Raw genomic sequence first — 23,772 nt, forward strand, 5'->3', positions numbered from 1 at the left:
TTGTTTATTCACCTGATATTTCTTGAACATCCATGATGTGTCAGGCACTGATGCAGGTGCTGAAAGGGAAAATGTTGAAATAAATATTTTTTGCTCATAGTTGAATATATTATGTGAGGAGGTATATCTGTTCATGTGTAGCATTTGATACTATTACTCTTTCTCTTTTCTTTTGTAGCATGCTATCTTGGGGAAATCCCATCTACATACATGATTTTCATTACCTCCTTTGCACCAAAATCTGAGTAAAATACTCCCATGGATAATTCCTTAATGGACATTTCTGGCTAGATATCCTTTATTTTATTTAATTTTATTTATTTATTTATTTTACATCTTTATTGAAGAATAATTGCTTTACAATGGTGTGTTAGTTTCTGCTTTATAACAAGGTGAATCATTTATACATATACATATGTTCCCATATCTCTTCCCTCTTGTGTCTTCCTCCCTCCCACCCTCCCTATCCCACCCCTCTAGGTGGTCACAAAGCACCGAGCTGATCTCCCTGTGCTATGCGGCTGCTTCCCACTAGCTATCTATTTTACATTTGGTAGTGTATGCATGTCCATGCCACTCTCTCACTTTTTCACAGCTTACCCTTCCCCCTCCCCATATCCTCAAGTCCATTCTCTAGTAGGTCTGTGTCTTTATTCCTGTTTTACCCCTAGGTTCTTCATGACATTTTTTTTCTTAAATTCCATATATATGTGCTAGCATACGGTATTTGTCTTTCTCTTTCTGACTAACTTCACTCTGTATGACAGACTCTAGGTCCATCCACGTCATTACAAATAGCTCAATTTCATTTCTTTTTATGGCTGAGTAATATTCCATTGTATATATGTGCCACATCTTCTTTATCCATTCATCTGATGATGGACAATTAGGTTGTTTCCATCTCCGCACTATTGTAAATAGAGCTGCAATGAACATTTTGGTACCTGACTCTTTTTGAATTATGGTTTTCTCAGGGTATATGCCCAGTAGTGGGATGGCTGGGTCATATGGTAGTTCTATTTGTAGTTTTTAAGGAACTTCCATACTGTTCTCCATAGTGGCTGTACCAATTCACATTCCCACCAGCAGTGCAAGAATATTCACTTTTCTCCACACCCTCTCCAGCATTTATTGTTTCTAGATTTTTTGATGATGGCCATTCTGACTGGTGTGAGATGAGATCTCATTGTAGTTTTGATTTGCACTTCTCTAATGATTAATGATGCTGAGCATCCTTTCATGTGTTTGTTGGCAGTCTGTATATCTTCTTTGGAGAAATGTCTATTTAGGTCTTCTGGCCATTTTTGCATTGGGTTGTTTGTTTTTTTGTTATTGAGCTGCATGAGCTGCTTGTAAATTTTGGAGATTAATCCTTTGTCAGTTGCTTCATTTGCAAATATTTTCTCCCATTCTGAGGGTTGTCTTTTGGTCTTGTTTATGGTTTCCTTTGCTGTGCAAAAGCTTTGAAGTTTCATTAGGTCCCATTTGTTTATTTTTGTTTTTATTTCCATTTCTCTAGGAGGTGGGTCAAAAAGGATCTTGCTGTGATTTATGTCATAGAGTGTTCTGCCTATGTTTTCCTCTAAGAGTTTGATACTTTCTGGCCTTACATTTAGGTCTTTAATCCATTTTGAGCTTATTGTTGTGTATGCTCTTAGGGAGTGATCTAATCTCATACTTTTACATGCACCTGTCCAGTTTTTCCAGCACCACTTATTGAAGAGGCTGTCTTTTCTCCATTGTATACTCTTGCCTCCTTTATCAAAGATAAGGTGACCCTATGTGCATGGGTTTATCTCTGGGCTTTCTATCCTGTTCCATTGATCTATCTCTCTGTTTTTGTGCCAGTACCATACTGTCTTGATTACTTTAGCTTTGTAGTATAGTCTGAAGTAAGGGAGCCTGATTCCTCCAGCTCCATTTTTCATTCTCAAGATTGCTTTGACTATTCTGGGTCTTTTATGTTTCCATACAAATTGTGAAATTTTTTGTTCTAGTTCTGTGAAAAATGCCAGTAGTAGTTTGATAGGGATTGCATTGAATCTGTAGATTGCTTTGGGGAGTAGAGTCATTTTCACAATGTTGATTCTTCCCATCCAAGAACATGGTATATCTCTCCATCTATTTGTATCACCTTTAATTTCTTTCATCAGTGTCTTATAATTTTCTGCATACAGGTCTTTCATCTCCTTAGGTAGGTTTATTCCTAGATTTATTTTCTTTTTGTTGCAGTGGTAAATAGGAGTGTTTTCTTGATTTCACTTTCAGATTTTTCATCATTAGTGTAAAGGAATGCCAGAGATTTCTGTGCATTAATTTTGTATCCTGCTACTTTACCAAATTCATTGATTAGCTCTAGTAGTTTTCTGGTAGCATCTTTAGGATTCTCTATGTATACTATCATGTCATCTGCAAACAGTGACAGCTTTACTCCTTTTCCGATTTGGATTCCTTTTATTTCCTTTTCTTCTATGATTGCTGTGGCTAAAACTTCCAAAACTATGTTGAATAAGAGTGGTGAGAGTGGGCAACCTTGTCTTGTTCCTGATCTTAGTGGAAATGCTTTCAGTTTTTCACCATTGAGGATGATGTTGGCTGTGGGTTTGTCATATATGGCCTTTATTATGTTGAGGAAAGTTCCCTCTGTGCCTCCTTTCTGCAGGGTTTTTATCATAAATGGGTGTTGAATTTTGTCGAAAGCTTTCTCTGCATCTATTGAGATGATCATATGGTTTTTCTCCTTCAGTTTGTTAATATGGTGTATCACGTTGATTGATTTGCATATATTGAAGGATCCTTGCATTCCTGGAATAAACCCCAATTGATCATGGTGTATGATCCTTTTAATGTGCTGTTGGATTCTGTTTGCTAGTATTTTGTTGAGGATTTTTGCATCTATGCATCTATATTCATTTTGCATATACGTTCAGTGATAATTGGCCTGTAGTTTTCTTTCTTTGTGACCTCCTTGTCTGGTTTTGGTATCAAGGTGATGGTGGCCTCATAGAATGAGTTTGGGGGTGTTCCTCCCTCTGCTATATTTTGGAAGAGTTTGAGAAGGACAGGTGTTAGCTCTTCTCTAAATGTTTGATAGAATTCGCCTGTGAAGCCATCTGGTCCTGGGCTTTTGTTTGTTGGAAGGTTTTTAATCACAGTTTCAATTTCAGTGCTTGTGATTGGTCTGTTCATATTTTCTATTTCTTCCTGATTCAGTCTTGGCAGGTTGTGCATTTCTAAGAATTTGTCCATTTCTTCCAGGTTGTCCATTTTATTGGCATAGAGTTGCTTGTAGTATTCTCTCATGATCTTTTGTATTTCTGCAGTGTCAGTTGTTACTTCTCCTTTTTCTTTTCTAATTCTGTTGATTTGAGTCTTCTCCCTTTTTTTCTTGTTGAGTCTGGCTAATGGTTTATCAATTTTGTTTATCTTCTCAAAGAACCAGCTTTTAGTTTCATTGATCTTTGCTATCGTTTCCTTCATTTCTTTTTCATTTATTTCTGACCTGATCTTTATGATTTATTTCCTTCTGCTAACTTTGGGGTTTTTTTGTTTCTCTAATTGCTTTAGGTGCAAGGTTAGGTTGTTTTATTCAAGATGTTTCCTGTTTCTTAAGGTAGGATTGTATTGCTATAAACTTCCCTCTTAGAACTGCTTTTGCTGCATCCCATAGGTTTTGGGTCATCGTGTCTCCATTGTCATTTGTTTGTAGCTGTTTTTTGATTTCCTCTTTGATTTCTTCAGTGATCACTTCGTTATTAAGTAGTGTATTGCTTAGCCTCCATGTGTTTGTATTTTTTACAGATCTTTTCCTGTAATTGATAATCTAGTGTCATAGCGTTGTGGTCGGAAAAGATACTTGATACAATTTCCATTTTCTTAAATTTACCAAGGCTTGATTTGTGACCCAAGATATGATCTATCCTGGAGAATGTTCCATGAGCACTTGAGAAAAATGTGTACTCTGTTGTTTTTGGATGGAGTGTCCTATAAATATCAATTAAGTCCATCTTGTTTAATGTATCATTTAAAGCTTGTGTTTCCTTATTTATTTTCATTTTGGATGATCTGTCCATTGGTGAAAGTGGGGTGTTAAAGTCCCCTACTATGAATGTGTTACTGTCAATTTCCCCTTTTATGGCTGTTAGTATTTGCGTTATGTACTGAGGTGCTCCTATGTTGGGTGCATAAATATTTACAATTGTTATATCTTCTTCTTAGATCGATCCCTTGATCATTATGTAGTGTCCTTCTTTGTCTCTTATAATAGTCTTTATTTTAAAGTCTATTTTGTCTGATATGAGAATTGCTACTCCAGCTTTCTTTTGGTTTCCATTTGCATGGAATATCTTTTTCCATCCCCTTACTTTCAGTCTGTATGTGTCTCTAGGTCTGAAGTGGGTCTCTTGTAGACAGCATATATATGGGTCCTGTTTTTGTATCCATTCAGCCAGTCTGTGTCTTTTGGTGGGAGCATTTAATCCATTTACATTTAAGGTAATTATCGATATGTATGTTCCTATTCCCATTTTCTTAATTGTTTTGGGTTTGTTATTGTAGGTCTTTTCCTTTTCTTGTGTTTCTTGCCTAGAGAAGTTCCTTTAGCATTTGTTGTAAAGCTGGTTTGGTGGTGCTGAACTCTCTCAACTTTTGCTTGTCTGTAAAGGTTTTAATTTCTCCATCAAATCTGAATGAGATGCTTGCTGGGTAGAGTAATCTTGGTTGTAGGTTTTTCTCCTTCATCACTTTAAATATGTCCTGCCAGTCCGTTGTGGCTTGCAGAGTTTCTGCTTTAAGATCAGCTGTTAACCTTATGGGGATTCCCTTGTGTGTTATTTGTTGTTTTTCCCTTGCTGCTTTTAATATGTTTTCTTTGTATTTAATTTTTGACAGTTTGATTAATATGTGTCTTGGCGTATTTCTCCTTGGATTTATCCTGTATTGGACTTTCTGTGCTTCCTGGACTTGATTAACTATTTCCTTTCCTATATTAGGGAAGTTTTCAACTATAATCTCTTCAAATATTTTCTCAGTTCCTTTCTTTTTCTCTTCTTCTTCTGGAACACCTATAATTTGAATGTTGGTGCGTTTAATGTTGTCCCACAGGTCTCTGAGACTGTCCTCAATTCTTTTCATTCTTTTTTCTTTATTGTGCTCTGTAGTAGTTATTTCCACTATTTTATCTTGCAGGTCACTTATCCGTTCTTCGGCCTCAGTTATTCTGCTATTGATCCCATCTAGAGTATTTTCAATTTCATTTATTGTGTTGTTCATCATTGCTTGTTTCATCTTTAGTTCTTCTAGGTCCTTGTTAAATGTTTCTTGCATTTTATCTATTCTATTTCCAAGATTTTGGATCATCTTTACTATCATTATTCTGAATTCTTTTTCAGGTAGACTGCCTATTTCCTCTTCATTTGTTAGGGCTGGTGGGTTTTTATCTTGCTCCTTCATCTGCTGTGAGTTTTTCTGTCTTCTCATTTTGCTTATCTTACTGTGTTTGGGGTCTCCTTTTTGCAGGCTGCAGGTTCGTAGTTCCCGTTGTTTTTGGTGTCTGTCCCCAGTGGCTAAAGTTTGTTCAGTTGGTTGTGTAGGCTTCCTGGTGGAGGGGACTAGTGCCTGTGTTCTGGTGGATGAGGCTGGATCTTGTCTTTCTGGTGGGCAGGTCCGCATCTGGTGGTGTGTTTTGGGGTGTCTGTGGACTTATTATGATTTTAGGCAGCCTTTCTGCTAATGGCTGGGGTTGTGCTCCTGTCTTGCTAGTTGTTTGTCATATGGTGTCCAGCACTGTAGCTTGCTGGTCGTTGAGTGAAGCTGGGTGTTGGTAGCGAGATGGAGATCTCTGGGAGATTTTTGCCGTTTGATATTATGTGGATCTGGGAGGTCTTTTGTGGACCAGTGTCCTGAAGTTGGCTCTCCCACCTCAGAGGCACAGCATTGACTCCTGGCTGGAGCACCCAGAGCCTTTCATCCACACGGCTCAGAATAAAAGGGAGAAAAAATAGAAAGAGAGAGAAAGAAAGAAAAAGAAAGAAAGAAAGAAAGGAGGGAGGGAGGGAGGGAGGAGGGAAGGAAGGAAAGAAAGAAAGAAGGAAAATAAAATAAAATAACGTTATTAAAATAAAAAATAATTATTAAGAAAAAAAGTTTTTTAAGAAAAAAAAAACGGACGGATAGAACCCTGGGACAAATGGTGGAAGCAAAGCTATACAGACAAAATCTCACACAGAAGTATACACATACGCACTCACAAAAAGAGGAAAAGGGGAAAAATATCATAAATCTTGCTCTCAGAGTCCACCTTCTCAATTTGGGATGATTCGTTGTCTCTTCATGTATTCCACAGATGCAGGGTACATCAAGTTGCTTGTGGAGCTTTAATCCGCTGCTTCTGAGGCTGCTGGGAGAGAGTTCCCTTTCTCTTCTTTGTTCTCACAGCTCCCAGGGGCTCAGCTTTGGATTTGGCCCCGCCTCTACGTGTAGGTCGCCGGAGGGCGTCTGTTCTTCGCTCAGACAGGGTGGGGTTAAAGGAGCCGCTGATTCGGGGGCTCTGGCTCACTCAGGACGCGGGGAGGGATGGGTATGCAGTGCGGGGTGAGCCTGCGGCGGCAGCGGCTGGCGTGACGTTGCACCAGCCTGAGGCGCGCCTTGCGTTCTCCCGGGGAAGTTGTCCCAGGATACCGGGACCCTGGCAGTGGCGGGCTGCACAGGCTCCCCGGAAGGAGTGTGTGGATAGTGACCTGTGCTCGCACACAGGCTTCTTGGTGGCGGCAGCAGCAGCCGTAGCGTCTCATGCCCGTCTCTGGGGTCCGTGCTTTTAGCCGCGGCTCACGCCCGTCTCTGGATCTCCTTTAAGCAGCGCTCTTAATCCCCTCTCCTCGCGCACCAGGAAACAAAGAGGGAAGAAAACGTCTCTTTCCTCATCGGCAGCTCCAGACTTTTCCCCGGACTCCCTCCCAGCTAGCCGTGGTGCACTAACCCCCTGCAGGCTGTGTTCACGCCGCCAACCCCTAGATATCCTTTAAATGTATTGATGTATCTATGGATCCATCGTTGGCCCTCTGCTTATTTTTCTCTCTAAGTAAGGCTGGTAGCTATAGCTCTGAACTTCCTTCTCTTCTCCCTGTCCTCTCTCCTTCCTCCCATTTTCTCTGTCTCTCAAAGTACTGTTGAGTACTTTGTTTCAGGTACTTTTCTGAGCACAGAGGCTGGAGCAGTGAACAAGAATGATTTGGCCTCTGCTCTCTTGGAGCTCACAGCTTGGTGAGAGTGATGCATTAAACCAGCAATTCCAAACATACAGTTGTAGGTTACACAATGAGACACAAGTATAAGATGAAATGAGAACGGATGTTAGGGAAACTAGCCTAGTCTGGGACACTCCTGAGTAAGTGACACTTATACTGGGACCTCAAAGATGAATAGGGGTTAGCAAGAGATGTGGGATAGAATTCTCGGAAGAGGGAGAAAAAGCCCCTAAGAAAAAGCTGCTAAGGAGCTTATTAGCAGGTTCAAACAACGGAATAAATAGTCCTTGTGGCTGGAATGTGATGTACAAGTTGGAGAAGGATGCAAAACGAGGTGGGAGAGACTGGTGGAAGTCAGATGTTAGTAGAGGATCTTTTAAACCACGTCAGTGCTTTTGGTCTTTATCTAAGAGAACTGAGAATATATTAATAGAGTTTATAGTGGGAGAATTACCTATTCGTTTGTTTTTTAAAAAGTTGACTTGAGTGCTTATATGAAAAATGGATTGAAGAGGGGCAGACGTGGATGTGCAGAAATGAAGCTTTTTTATGAAGCTTTCGCAGTGGTCCAGGCAGGAGGTAGGGGTTACTTACATTATTAGCATATCAGCAGTAGAGGTGATGTAGATAGATTCAAGAACTGCTTACAAGATATAACTGATAAGATTTTGTGATTTTTTTAGTTTAAAGTATGAAGCTGAAGATAGTGTCAAGGATAAATTTTTCATATGCTTGTTCATGTGTATTTTGTTGACGTTTTAGTGTCTTGAAGTCAAACATTTTCAAAATCGAACTCATTTTTTCCTTCTGCAAACTAATTCTTCCCCTTGACTTCCCTGTTTTGTGAATGACATCCCTACCTCCAAGTGACCTAGCCTTACGACTTTTTTATTTGGTCACAGCTTCCACTACATTAGTTACCAAGTGTTAAGGACCTGACCTCTGTAGCATCTGGAGTCTCTCCCTTCTCCTCCTCCGCAAATCTTTCCCTTTTCCTCTTCCTCCTCCTCCTCCACTTCACCTTTTGTCTTTGTTATAGCAGTAGCATCCTTTTGCTGGATCCTTAAACTGTGCTTTTCATCCAGGTCTCTGAGCTCCTTGAGGAAAAGAACTGTCCTTTCCATCTTATGTCTTACGTACCTAGCAGTGTGCACTTCAGCATGGTAGATGTAAAAAAATATTAAATGAGATGAAAATACATTTTCCTCGATTTGGGTTTCTTCCATTAATTCTTAGCCACATTAAAAACTTTTCTCAAAGTCATTCAGGGGCTTCCTTTTTCTTAAAGAATAATTTGGTCTTAGGGCTGTGATGTTATGAAAAACTGGCTGCTGGATATGAGAAGTGTATGAGTTGGAGTTTTCCTGTAGTAATTTAGTAAAAATGGACTCCTGACCCTTTTTGCACTGTAGCCCTGACTACTACAAAGAGCAGATTTTTCTGGGAAGGGAACATAACTGGTATTTATTAGCAGCCCCACTTTTGAATAAAGTTTTAAAATTTTCATTTGATGGCTTTTTACAATTTTTAAATTTTATAAAAGTATTTGCAGAATTCACATTTAAAAAATAATTTAATGTGTATTTCTTAGCTATCCAGTATTTTGCTGTCATGTCAATAGCTATATTGTATGTTAGTATCTTATATGTACATCTAGAGTATATTGTTTCATAGAAAGTTTATACAAGAATTATTCATCTGTTTTGGAAGTACCTATTTTTAATAGCTTTATATGTTCTAAAATATGAACTTCCATAATTCTTTTATTCTACTTTTTTTTTTACATTTTTAGGAATAAGAAAATTTTAAGTAAGAAGAAGTTGAAAAGAAAACAGAAGAGCAAATCAAAAGTGAAGACAAGAAGCAAGGTAAAACTGTTAGCAATTTATAGGGAGTAAGGACTTTTTTATTAATTTGAATAAAAATGCCAAAATTAAAAAGGTAATTTTAATTTTGGTAAGAGGTACAAACTACTATGTGTAAAATAAACAAGCTGCAAAGATATATAGTACAATATAGGGAATATAGCCAATATTTTATAATAACTATAAGCAGAATATAACCTTTAAAAATTGTGAATCACTGTGTTGTACACCTGAAACTTGTATAATATTGTACATCAACTATACCTCAATAAAAAAAATAAGGTATGAGTATAATTAGCAAACCATTTTATTTCTGTGTGCTAAAGTAATTTTTAAAAACCCCTTATTATTTGGTCACACTGTTTAGTTTCATCTTTTTGGCATTTTTTTGACCAGCAACCTGGAAGTTATTATCCGGGTGCTGAAAATTATTTATTATTTATTCTTGTTTTCTTTGATCAGTCCTTTGGGGGAAGATATATATTTCTCTTCTCTTTTTTCACTCTGACTATATGTACTGGAAACTGAGTAAAATTGGCTTGTGAGTTGGGACTTGGATTTGGGTTTGTCTCATACCTATGCATACATTATGAATTAGAGAGTATCTTGGTGCATCTATAGACTTTTGACTGTTCTGAGATTCTTTAGATTGTTGGTGGCTGTACAAAGAAAAGGCAATAGAGAATATTTGAATTAGGTGGTACCTTAGAGATCAAGGATCTGTTCTTCTACCCAATGCAGATATCTTCTCTATAAAATCCATCTAGTTTTTTCTTAAACATTTTCAGGGACCAGATACAGCTTTTTGTAAAAGAATCTCTTTTCTAATGAACAGTAGTAAGAAGCTTAGACAGGAGGGAGAAAGCAATCATACTTGTGATTTCTGAAGAGCTCTACTTTTGGTTATAGAAACAGTCACTTAGCTTGGGTTGTATATCATATTTAAGTTCTAGAGACAATTATTTCCTGCACTTTTTAATGAGTATTTTTGCTCTTGTAACTGAGAGAAATCTCCTTTAAAGTAGTGAACCAAAAATAGAAGGATAAGGCATGGAATTGATCAGTTGGACCCAGGGATTATAATAATGTCATCAAATCTTCTTGCTTCTCTTTTCCTCTGAGTGTGGGTTTATTGCCTGTGGCTGAGGACTAAGGCTGCTGGCAGCTCCAGCTTTATTTTCTTTAAGCAAAAGGCGATTTCTTCTACTAGTTGTGGCAGAAAATCTTGGATAGGGTTTTTGATTGACCTGCAGCATTCACTTTGACCTGGAAGATGGGGTACTTTGATTGGTTAGACTGAGTTATGTTTGTAACCTTGTGATGGACTATAGGTGAGCACCCTGATTAGCAGGCTATGTGGAATGGGAGGGGTGGTTGCCCTAAGGGAAATGTTGCTGGGTGGAAGATAAATAATATATGTTCACTATATCATGTCGTACTCCTGCTTTGGGGACAGAAGAGGGAAGTGGAAAGCATTCTTACTATACTTAGTATATGAAAACCTTTAACAAGTAAATAGTCATTCAGATTTACTACTTCTAACCCTTTTCCACTTTTTGTTGCTGTGTGCAGAGTTGGAATATGGGAATATTGAAAATCTTTTAAAGCCCTTTTTAAGGTTTCATTTGTTGATTTTCCTAAAAGTGGTGGCATGTGATATCCAGGAAGATATGGGACGTCAAGCTCTTTCTTCCACTTCAGTTCTGTCTCTAACTAGCTTTGCTCCCTTCATAATTCACCTTTCTTCTGTTGGCCTTCAGGTTTTATATCTGCTTTTTTAGGAGCAGCTTGTGATAAGACTGATATAAAAAAAACTTCATTTACACCTCAGACTTTAATTGCACGCTGACTCTGTGCATGCCTTGTGCTTGGTATTTGGGATGCAAAGAGGAGTAAGAAACATTTACTGCTCATAAAATGGTGGTGTTAGTCTCTTTGCCCTCTATTACTGTTTTTGGAGTATTTTTTATCCACTCTCTTTTTATAAAAGTTATTTTTAAAATGCCATTTAGCTATACTTCTTCATCTCCTTCTTTATTGCTGTCATTGACCCCTCTGTTTCTCCATTAGCCATCTCCTTCATTTACTTTCCTTCTTATCCAGTATAGATGCTACAGTATTTTTAGAAAAATTCTTGCTTAATCTCCTGTATTAGTTCTTTATGGCTGCTGTAACAAATTACACAAACTTTATCGCTTAAAACAATATAAATTATCTTATGGTTCTGGAAGTCTGAAGTCTAAAATGGATCTCACTGGGCTAAAATCAAAGTGTCAGCAAGGCTATATTCTTCCTGGAGGCTCTAGAAGAGAATTCATTGCCTTGCCTTGTCTGGCTTCTAGAGCCTGCCTGCATTCTTTGGGTTGTGCTTCCTTCCATCTTGCCACCCTCTCCCATTTATAAGGACCCTTGAGATTACTTTGGGCCTACCTAGATAATCCATAATAATCCCCCATCTCAAAATTCTTAATTTAGTCATATCTGCCGGCTCCCTTTTGCCATGTAAGATGACATATTCTCAGGTTCTAGGGATTAGGGGGTATATATTTTTGGAGGCCATTATTCTGCCTACCACATCTTCCTTTCTCTCATGTACATTTGTTGGATTTATCTGACAAAACTCAGTCCTGTACAAATCCAGCCATCTTTCCCTCTTTCCCTGCAGGTGAGTACCATGTACTGCTAAAAGGAGTTAAACAAGAATTTATTGATACCAGTACAGTTTCATGATTACCAGTATCAAATGGACCATCCATAGCCAGACTCTCTTCTTGTTTTTTCTGGTCAGATAGTTCTTCCAATTTTCCTGTGGCTATTTCAGACCTTTGCCAGTCTCCTCAAACTTCTGATAAATTCTGCTCTCCAGCAAATGACTTCACTGCCTTATAAGAGAAGTCAAATCCATTACACAGGAAACTTCCTCAGCATCCTGCTACCAAATGTATCTGTCTTAGATCAGGTTCCTTAATAGTAGAACCTGAGACAGGGATATAAAGTGTACAATTCAGTGAGTTTTGAAAGATACAATCAAGGTTTAGAAATTTTCCATCATCCCCAAGGCTTTCCTCATCCTCTGCTGCATTCCATCCCTCCTTACAGCCCTAGCTGTACACAACCACAGGTATACTTTCTGTCATTATAGATTATTTTTCATTTTCTAGAATTTCATATAAATGCGATCATACTGGGTATACTCTTGTATCTGGCTTCTTTCCCTCAGCATAATGATTTTGAGTTGTGTTGATGTAGTTGTATATATTAATAGTCTTTCCTTTTTTTTTTTCTGATTAGTATCCCATTGTTTGGATATATCCCAATTTGTTAATCTGTTCATCTGTTGATGGACATTTTGGTGTTGTTTCCAGTTTCTGTCCCTTGCAAATAAAACTGCTATGAACAATTCGTGTACTAGTCTTTGTGTGGGTATAAGTTTTTGTTTTTTGGGGAGGGTAAATACCTAGGAGTGGGATGATTAAGTGATGTTTTCTTCGATGATTTGCCAGAAGGACTCATAAGACTCGAAAGCAATTTATACTAATGGCTAAGATTTATTACAACAAAAAGTACAGAGTAAACAGCAGGAAAAATAAATGTGTTGGTGGTTAGGGAGTAATGGCCTAGGCCTCCTGGTCCTTCCTTGTGTGAGCACACAGGACATGATTTCTCTCTGGTGGTGAACTGCAGGAATATGTGTGGAACATTTCTGTCCAGGGAAGCCCGTTTGAGTCTTAGGATCTGAACCTTTTATGGGGATCTGGTCACATAGACACATCCTAATATGCAGCCAGCCATAGCAAGTGAAACTTGGGTTCACATCGTCAGTCATGATGTTTCTGCAAAGCAGTCGGACAAGCCAGTGGGTATGGTTGCTCTAGGAGTATGTAACAAAATCATCAATACCTAATATAAAGGAAACTCTAAAGACCACATTCCTAAGTACTGGCCAGGGGGCAGTGATGGTTCCCTTGGAGAAATACAAGGAGTAAATAAGCAGTGTTAACTCAGTGTTAACTGTTCTTCGCAGGTGGTGTAGTAGATGAATGTTTAGCTTTTTGAGAAACTGAAAACTGTTTCCAAAGTGATTATTCCATTTTACTGTTCCACCAGTAGTGTATGAGAAGTACAGTTGCTTCACATCTTTGCAAACACATGATCTTGTTAGCTTTTCAAATTTTAGTCATTCTTTTTTTTTTAACACATTAATTTTATTCTTTTGTAAAAGAAAGGGGCATTTAGAATCATAGATGAAAATGAATGATTTTAAAGCAGTTAAAATTATTTCCTAGGGAATAATTATGGTCAAAGTTTGTATGCTAGGAAAAAAAAATACTCCTGAAAAGATATCACTGTTTTTTCACTCTATAAGAGTGTTACACGAAATTTTAGTCTTTCTGATAAGTATATAGGGGTATCTCATTGGTGTTTTACTGTGCTTTTCTCTCATGACTAATGTTGTGAGCATCATAATCGTCATGTGATGTGCCTTTCACCAATTATGTCTTTTTACTGTGAAATCTCTTCAGCTCGTCTCCCCTTTTTATAATTGTCTTCTTATTGAATTCTGAGGGTACTTTATACATTTTAGATCAAAGTCCTTTGTCAGCTGTGTTGCAAATAATTTCTCCTCTTCTATGGTTTGCCTTTTTTGTTTTTGTAGAGTGCTTTATAAGAGCAAAGGTTTTTAAGTTTTATAAATTTAACGAATTGATATTTTTTTTATGATTCACGTGTTCTAAGTCTTTGTCTACCCCAAGGTCGCATAGATTTTCTTCTATATTTTCTTCTACAGATTTTATAGTTTTAGCTGTTACATGTAGGTCTGTGATCCATTTCAAGTTAATTTTTGTGTATGGTATGAGATAAAAGTTGATGTTCATTTTTCCACATGTTGGTATTCAGTCGATCCAGTATCATTTCTTAAAAAGACATCTTTTCCCATTGAATCATCCTGGTACCTTTGTAAAAAATCAGGTGACTGTATTTGTTTAAGCCTATTTCTGGAATTTATTTTGTTTAATTAATCTATATGTTTACCTTTATACCAGTACTGTACTGTCTTCATTACAGTAGTTTTGAAATAGGTCATATGTTTTTAACTGTGGTCTTTTTTAAAAAATTGCTATAGTTAATTTAGGTTCTTTACGTTTCTATATATAAATTTTAGAATCAACTTGTAAATTTCCATTTTTAGAAAGCCTCTGGAATTTTTATTGGGATTTCACTGAATATAGGTTTGGGGAAGAATTGCCATTTTAATGAAATGGAATCTTCTCATTGATGAACATGGTCTCTCTCTCCATTTATTTGTCTTCTTTAATTTCTCTCAGCAACATTATTTTGGTTTTCAGTGAACAGAGATTGTACATAATTTTATTAAATTTAACTAATAATTATATATTTTTGATGTTATTGTAAATGCTATTATTTAAAAATTTTGTTTTAATTTTGAGATTGTAATGTGAACACAGTTGTAGGAAATAATATAGAGAGATCCTGTGTACCCTTTACCCATTTTCTCCCATTGGTAAGGTATAGCATAACTATAGTAAATATCACTACTAGGAAATCAACATTGATAGAACCTACAGATCTTTTTTAGATTTCACCAGTTTTACATGCACTCATTTGTTTGTGTGTATTTAGTTTTAGGCAGTTTTATCATGTGTGGGTGTTTGTGACCATTACTACAGTGAAGGTGTAGAACAGTTTCATCATAAGGAACCATTGTACTACTTTTGTATAAACAAAGACACCTCCAAACCTCACCCTGTCCCTAGCCTCTGCAAACCACAAATCTGTCCTCCATCTCTGTAATTTGTCATTTCAAGAATGTTATATAAATGGACTCATGCAGTATGTAACCTTTTGGGATTGGTTCTTTTCCACTTAGCATAATTTCCTTGAGATTCATCCAAGTTGTTGCATATACCAAGCTTGCACCTTTTATTGCTGAGTAAGCGTTCCATGGCATGGATATACCACAGTTTGCTTAACCCTTCATTCATTAAATAACATCTGAGTTGTTTCCAGTTTTGATTATTTTGAATAAAGCTTCTATGAACATTCACGTGCTGGTGTTTGTATAAACATAAGTTTTCATTCCTCTGGTATAAATGCCTAAGAGTGCAACTGCTGGATTATACTGTAAATACATGTTTAATTTTCTAAGAAAAAGCTGTACTTTTTCTAGTCTCTGTATCATTTTACATTCCGAACATCAGCAATGTATGAGAGATCCAGTTTCTCCACATCTTCACGAGTATTTGTTGATGTCACTATTTTTTACTCTAGCCTTTCTGATAGGTGTGTACTAATCTCATTTTATTTTAATTTGTATTTCCCTAATGGCTCATGATATTGAACTTTTTTTCATGTGCTTATCTGCCTTCTGTATATCTTCTTCAGTGACATGTCCGTTCATGTCTTTTGCCCATTTTCTAATTGGGCTGCTTGCTTGTTTGTTTTCTACTCTCTGAGTTTTGAGAATTCTTTATATATGCTGGATGCTAGTCATTTGTCAGATACGTGGTTTGCAAACATTTTCTCCCAGTCTGTAACTTTACTGCTACTAGTTTTAAAACTGCATATTTTAATTGTTTACTCCTAGGATATAGATATATTATTCATTTTTATAGATTTATTTGGTACCCTGTGACTTTGCTAAATCCACACATTGTTACTAGTGACTTTTTTTTGCAGACTTAAGATTCTTTTTTATGTCTCCTATAGATAAACACATTTGATTTCTAGGAGATAATTTCTTCTTTCTAACTATACCTTTTATTTCTTTTTCTTGGGTTACTGCACTGGATAGCATATCTAGCACATTGTTGAGTATGATTGCTGAGGGTAGATATCTTTCCCTTGTTTGCAATCTAGGGTGAAGGCATTCAGTCTTTTACTATGTTAGCTGTGTGTTTTTCATACATACCCTTAATCCAGTTTTGGAATTCTCTTCTGTTCCTAATTTACTTAGGCTTTTGTCATGAATGGGTATTTGATTTTTGTCAAATGCTTCTTCCATGTTTATTTACAGTGTCTTATTATTTTTTTTCTCTTACTTTTGTTGGTGTGGATTTTGGATTGCTTTTCCAGTGTTGTACATCCTTGTTTGAGTTGATCATGATGTATTATCTTTTTAAGAGTATTGTCGGATTTGAATTATTAATATTTGTTTTTAATATCTCTGGAAGACCTATTTACATGTTATATGTCAGTTAACTTTAGTATACTTTGATTTAACAAGAAGTACTCCATTTTTTTCCTAATTATTTATGGAAGAAGGGTAGAATTTTGAGACTAAATGTTCTTGGTACTCAAAGTGTCATTTTATTTATCTTGGATACTTGTTGGACATACTCTAATTGTTGGAATTTGCATTTGTAGACTATCTTAAACTAGTTCTGTATATTTATGATGTAAATGTTGATTTCAAAAATGTGGTTGGAGTCTGATGAATAAAATGCTGGACCAAAATACAAATTGAGTATTTAGTTCTTTTTGTTTGTTTGTTTGTTTGTTTGGCTGTGTTGGGTCTTCGTTGCTGTGCACGGGCTTTCTCTAGCTGCGGTGAGTGGGGGCTACTCTTCTTTGCAGTGCACAGCTTCTCATTGCGGTGGCTTCTTTTATTGCCGAGCATGGGCTCTAGGCATGTGGGCTTCAGTAGTTGCAGCACGTGGGCTTCAGTAGTTGTGGCGCACGGGCTTAATTGCTCCGCGGCATGTGGGATCTTCCCGGACCAGGGATTGAACCCGCGTCCCCTGCCTTGGCAGGCGGATTCTTAACCACTGCGCCACCAGGGAATTCCCGAGCATTTAATTTTAACAATTAAAGTACCAAACATGTGATTTGTAGTACTTATTAAGACAGATAGCTAAGAGAGAGCTTTCAGAAAGCATATGCCCATAATCTGTAGTTTTCTTAGCATTACCATTATTTGAATGAGAATGAAATTAGAATTGACTAAAGTTAAGGGATTAGTTTTTTTTTTTAGTCCTAATTTCTGTTTAAGGCCCTATATCTACTTTTGAAAGAAATCAAAATGTAATTCAACATTTGTAGTAGGCCTTTGAGACTCTGCAGTACATCTGGTGTCCCTTAGAAAAGCAATAAATGAATATCCTTTGAATCCAGCAGTTGAGCTTTGTTGGCTCTTTTCCTATTGTGGGGTAAAAGGGTAGTCCTGATGAGTTTTTTGCTGGTGTCTTTCCAGCCCTTATCAGGTTGGTTATTGCTGTATCACCTATGTGACTTCTACAAATCATCTAGCCTGTCTAATATTTAATTTTTTTAAAAAAATGAGAATTGATGATGATGGAAAGGAATATAAAATTGAAATATTATATCCTGTATTTCAGTCTGAAAACTTGGAGAATACAGTAATCATACCAGATATCAAACTACATAGCAATCCTTCGGCATTTAATATTTATTGCAATGTACGCCATTGCGTTCTGGAATGGCAGAAAAAGGAAACATCGTTGGCAGCTGCATCTAAGAACTCTGTGCAGAGTGGAGAATCAGATAGTGATGAAGAGGAGGAATCCAAAGAGCCCCCTATCAAGCTTCCAAAGGTAAGTCACTAAGATCCACTTTGATGCATAACCTACGTGTTTGGGCTTTAATACATATGTTTGCATTGCTAAAATGCCTTGCTTTTAATAAAATTGCACACTAAAAATAACAGAGCCTATGGGTAAAAATAGGTTTGAGCTAGATCAGGAAAACTTTATGCAACTTTATAATTGGAGTGCTAACAAAGTCAACAATTGGTACCTCAGTGGGGAGTACTTGGAAAGCATAGGAAGGGAGTTCAGTGGCTTGGAGTCTGTTACAGGGGCTGTTAAAAATGTACAAAAGCAGTACAGGGGAAATGGTGCCTTGTGGGCACTGAGCCATTGCAGATGGAAGTGGAACTCTGTGCTCCTGGTTGTGCAGCAGCTGAGCTGAGAGCTTTTGCCTTTTCTGCATAAGGTTAATTGTACTCTTGCTATCCTGGCTCCCTTTGCCTAGGAAAAAAATTACATATGAACCAATTGTGCATTGTTCTGATATCACTCCCATATTTACCAGAGGCATATAATCTAATTGGTGTTATGGAAACATGTATTGAAGTAGAACAAACTGTTCTTAAGGTACTCTGTTCTATTTAAGCATTGGTATATTTTAAGACTATAATGTTACTTTATATATGTATATATGTATATATTTTTCTATATAGTATGTGTAGTTAGTATTTCTAACAAAAGAATGGGTAAAAATATAAACATATTTTAAAATGTTACCTTTATTATAAATGATTTATGCATTTGTTTTTTTCTAAATACAAACATTTTGAAATGATTTCCTTTATCATAAATGATTCGTGTATATTGTCTTTTTACTAAATGGATACCTTAAAATTGTGCCTTGAAAACTTCTTTATATGCATACGTAAGATATCATGTAAATACTTACTTTACTACTTGGAAATAGAAGCCAGATAGAGGCTGTGTTCCTGATCTGTTTATTTTGTACATTTCATGGTGGCTCTTCATAAGTTCACCACTGTCCTTTATCATTACTGTCAGGTTCTTCTCACCTTATTCTCAGCAGTTGACTTGCTTCCTGTTTAATAGAGTAGTAGAGGTTTTGTGAAGTTCCTCAGCCTCTTAATCAGCCACCTTCAAATGTCCTTATCTCCTCTTGGGACCCTTTTCCCCTTACTCGTTTTCTCTCCAGTGTCCTTAACTGTACCTTCTCTACTAGCTTCTTTCTTCAACTTAAAACAAACAGGCTCATCTTTTCCATATAAGTTTCTCCAGGTAAAGAGCATGGTCTCTAATTTCTGATTTCTTATGCTTAATTAGGGGAGGTTGAGGAAAAATACATTGTTAAGTTAGGATATGGGGATATGAAGGAATCAAGTATACTTTTGTTATAAGAATTCCATTCTGTGTGTGGGTGAGTCCTACTGTACTATAGTAATCACTCAGCTTAGGTTCAACATTAGGAAGGACAATAAAGACCCAGAGAAACCTTTCACACAGGTATGCAGATTTTGAATAATAAACTATAGTCAATTTAAAAGGTACTGCACAATCAAGAACAACTGATTCTTAGGCTGTTTTAAAACATCAGGATGAATGAGTATTAAAGAAATAAAATATCAGGCATTCTTAAGACAGTGAATTTTCAGCATGATTAACAGAGTTAAAAGATGCAGAGTCAAAAAGGGATCTTTACAAGAAAAGTAGAAGAAAAGCAAATAGCTCAAGTAATTAATATTGAGTTTTCCATCAAGTACTGACCTGTCAGGAAACAGGGTATAGTGATGAATATGGGAAGTAGAGTCAAACTGCCTGAGTTCAAACTTGCCATTAAAAATACTAGCTGTGTGATGCTGCAAAAGTTGTTTGACCGCTCTCTGCCTCAGTTTTGTCATTTGTGAAATGGGGATAATGCCTATCTCATAGGTAGTAGTGAGGATTCAAAGAGTTAATAAATGCACGTGTGCTCAATAAATGATAGCTGTAGTTGTAAGTATCAGGTGCAAACAGGAAAATGTGTAGGTCCAAATGAATTTCATTAGTTTTCAGGGAACTCATCAGTTTATTAAGAAATACTTCATATCCAAGGAAATGAAACCTCTAGACAATCAGTGAGATCAGAGAAGAAGGAGCAATGGGATGCCTTTATGCAGAGGTAGTCAGAATGCCATGGGTGGGGGCAGGGCAGGGAGTGAAACTTTCAGGTCTTAGGCAGCAGTTTGCAGGGCACAGAAGAAGAGATGAAGCCTTTAGGGTTTGAGGTGATGGGAGTGTGAGAGCAGGTGAGAAATGTGGACTTTTTCTTTTCCTTTTGACCATTTCTGTGCCTCTGCTCCAGATGCTCTTTCATGTCAGTTCCTCCCTTTTCTTTGTTGTTTCTCTCTTGCTCCTCCTGAATGTGTGGCTGTCACTTTCCTTTTTCTTGCGGATGTTTCTTTGTCTCCTGCTTCTTTTTTATTTCACATAATGAAGACAGTTTTTATTTGTTGTCAAGGTATCATTTTGATACAATTCTGTGTTTTCCCTTCTTGACTTTTAAAAGTTAGTTAAATTGTTTTTGACTCTGATGTAGACCTTGCTTGTCAGATTTTTTTGCTTTTTGTTTTTTGCAGGTCAGTAATCATTTAAAATAGTACTTTCGTACCCCCACCCGCTTAAAAGTATACCTTTCTTACCAAAAACAGTTTTTACCCAGCTCAAACTGTCTTTCATGATCTGATTTCCAGATCTTCTAAAGCACTCCAAATTTCATAGCTGCATAATTTTTTAATAGTAGTATTAAAATCCTAATATGAATATTAGGATTCATATTTCCCATCCAAACTTATTTGAGGCTAGTCATGCCTCATATTTTGTTAAAAGATGTAGATGTACACAGATTCATTTATATACTTCTTAATTCAGTAAATTCAGTTTGTAGCAGGCATTCTATTAGGCCCTGAGAACAAAATGATGAGAAACAATCCCCACTGTAAAGAAAGTTATGTCTAGCAGGCATGTCCAGTGCCCTAAGGATTGATAGGGGTGTGCAAGGTATAGTGGAGCCCGGTGGAGTAAGGATGTAGCACTGACTGAAGATGCACCCACAGGCAGGGAGAATGGCATTGTTACAAAAGCACAAGTGGTCAGCTTTGGCTAGAGTGGACTGGCTGAATAGGGCAAGAGTAGAGAACGGGATCATGGGCCTTAAATGTCATGCAGCCATTTTCAGATTTTGTCTGGTAACTTGGAAACATGAAAGATTTTTAGCAAAAGACTATGATCAGACTTGTATTTTATTAAAGTTACTCGGGTGCTGGAAAGGCAGATCCACTAGAGGCTGGGGAGACTAGAGCAGAGGGACCAGTGAGCCAGTTATTGCAGTCGTCTGAAGTGTTCATGGGGGATGCAACTAGGGTAGTAGCAGTGTTTGGCATAAAAGAAATATTAAGGAAGTAGAATTGTCAGGAATTGTTAATTAGTTGGTTATGAAGGCTGAAAGAGAAGGTAGAATGTAAAAATATTTCTGAAGTTTCTAGGTGGTGATGCCATTTACTTAAAGAGAAAGAACTGGAGGAGAAACAGTGCTTTGTTGGAACGATGATTAAGTTTAGTTCTGGCCGTACTGAGTGTGAAGGGGCTGTGAGATGTCCTTTGCTCACTATGTAAGATTGAAGTTCAAAAGAAAGGTCCCAGCTAGGCATACAGTTTTGGGACTTAGTGTGGTGACAGAAGTTGACACAAAATTCTGTTAGAGATGGAACAGTAGGTGGGATCAAGAACATTGTTTAAAAACTAAATTAGCTTTGAAAAGTTGTAAGAGCACTTTTTCCTCTGGGTGTGAAGAGAAGGGAAGAAGGTGGTAGAAGTCGTAGATAAATTTGTGCGTTAGAGGCTAGGAGGTTAGACATTTCACACCTGGATCTTCTGAGGAGCAGAATTCTTCTCCTCTTCCTGCCCCCATGCCTTCCTCCTCTACTGCGTCTGTTGCTGTTGCCTCTTCTTCCTCCCTTCTCTCACTCCTCTCTAGATTTTTATTTTTTATTATTTGTAAATGATGTTGCTACCAAATATTTACTTTAGAGAAGAAAATTTTAAAGACAGTATACTTCACTCTGTAGTAATATGTAAATCTACTTTTGGTTTCCTTTTGAGCTTGTTCAAATGTTTTCTGTAAGTCTTAGAACTGATTCTAGGAGTTTTTAATAGAAGATATAATTTCTAATGGCAAAGAGTTTATTAATATTAAATCTAAATATGATGGATCTAAACGCTTATGTTATTGTTTGTTAGTGAAATAATAATGCCACCTTTGGAAATACGTGATTTGAGGAGAGAAAAATAAAACCTCAGAAGACTTTTTTTTTGGCCAAATATGTTTTTGCCTCACTTTTCTCAACAGTGACATTGGACTAGCTGTACCAGTTAATTATTTGGGTTTTGTGTTCCTTCAAGTATAACAGAGAGCTTTCAGGATTTAATTGTTTGAAAGTAACAGTAAAGATAACATTCAGTAAATTTACAAAAGACTATTTTATGAAGAGAAGTGGAAGACTGTGTGTTTGGTGGTTAGTTATAGTTTATCGTGGCACGTATTGAGTGCTTAGTGTGTTATCTTATTATAATGAACTATTCTATTTAGCAGTCAGACTTATTAATCATTTATTTTGCTATTTATAAAGGCAGTGCATAATCAATGTAGATAATTTGAAAAAATGGAGAACATTTTTATAAAAAGGAAAAGAAAATTTTACATTAGAAGTTATTTCTAAAATCCTATTAACCAAAAATACCCACTGTAAACATTTTTGTATATGCACATTAAAAATATGTTTATTTCTGCACAAATGAAATCATATTGTATTTGCAGTACTACATATTTTTTTGTCCTTATACTCTTCCTTCCTAATATTGAGGGAGGACATATAGTGTGTTCTCAGTGACTATAAGACAGGCTTCAAAGTGTAAAGTGCAATTTCAAAGTTTGTACATATAGTAAAATACTCTCAGCCAAACCTCAGAAAAAAGTCTTAATTCACCACGTGTTGTGCTCCTTTGCTCAATGATTCAAAGCTAAATATGATTGGAAAACTTGAGGTTGATTTTTATTTTGTTGTGTATTGAATACATATCACAGTTCTGGAAATGAATTAGTTTTCCCCCTTATTAAAAACAAAATCCACACCGAACTAAGATACAGATGATAAGCGAGAATCACAGTGGTTAACCTAGACAGACGGGTAATTCCTTGTCTTGATCGTTTTGACTAACGTTTTATGAGTGTTTTTCACGAAAGCCATCTAGTGCTCTGCTCCTGGGCAGCCCACCTGAGTTACCTGTTCTCATACATTTGTTATCATACCTTAAACTTATTAGAGAGACAGCTCGGGAATATGTTCAGTAAGTAGCCTTACTGTTTTTGCAAAGGTTCAATACTTTCTCTGTTGCTATAGGAATCTACCTACAAAAAGAAACCCTAGCCAAAAATGTCATCCGTGAAGAATTCTTTGAATTGTGAAAAGTCATGATTGGTAGTGGTAGAGTAAGCAATCTTCAAGACTGATGGATAGAGTAGTCTCCTACTGGCCTGAGAATAGAGCCCTACTTTTGTATTGTACTCAGGAGATCTTTGACTTCAGATTTGTTTCCTGTATGGACATAAACAGATAGAAATCTTGGACAGCATGTTTTTATTTTCTAGTCTGTTTCAGGAAAATAAACTATATGAAATGGCAAGTTTTCATTTCCATTTAATTAATTGAAACTCTATACAAGCACTTCTGTAATCTTAGCTATAATCAAGTATTCTAGGATTTTAGATAACTTCTCTGAAGACAGTCCTATTAGTTATTTTGACTTCTCAGTCATATCTGTATTCTTCAGAAACCTTGCAGATAGTAATCAGAACTGCAACTGACTTGCCTGCAGTTGATTTAACCCTTGTCGGACAAGTTGCAGTGGTTTTTAGCGCACAGCTGAGAGAGTAAATAAATATTTGTTGTCTGCCTATCATGTGCAGGCAGTGGGATAGTCATGGGAGATATTAGTTAAGATATACTCTGTGTCCACAAGGAGATCCCAGTTTAGTTGGCAAAATGGAAACAAAAATAGTCACACTATAACATAATAAGTGCTATAAAAGAGGTCTGGACTGGA

At 36.8% G+C, this 23,772-nt stretch overlaps 1 protein-coding gene across 19 annotated transcripts in view; it reads left to right on the forward strand.

Moving 5' to 3' along the window:
* The window catches only part of MYCBP2 (MYC binding protein 2), a 276,112-nt gene that overhangs the window by 25,635 nt on the left and 226,705 nt on the right, over positions 1 to 23,772 (forward strand). For 18 of the 19 annotated variants that reach the window (XM_089899231.1, XM_089899222.1, XM_089899228.1 and 15 more), the window contains exons 2-3: positions 9,037 to 9,112; positions 17,467 to 17,682. In XM_089899231.1, the coding sequence (XP_089755357.1) occupies positions 9,037 to 9,112; positions 17,467 to 17,682 (292 nt within the window). Of the gene's footprint in view, positions 1 to 9,036; positions 9,113 to 17,466; positions 17,683 to 23,772 lie in introns of those variants that run through there. The other variant, XM_089899235.1, reaches the window with a different exon arrangement.

Source organism: Delphinapterus leucas, chromosome 18 (assembly GCF_059928025.1).
Source record: "Delphinapterus leucas isolate spDelLeu-1000000601 "Yukka" chromosome 18, BTC_Dleu_Yukka2, whole genome shotgun sequence".
Lineage (NCBI taxonomy): Eukaryota > Metazoa > Chordata > Mammalia > Artiodactyla > Monodontidae > Delphinapterus > Delphinapterus leucas.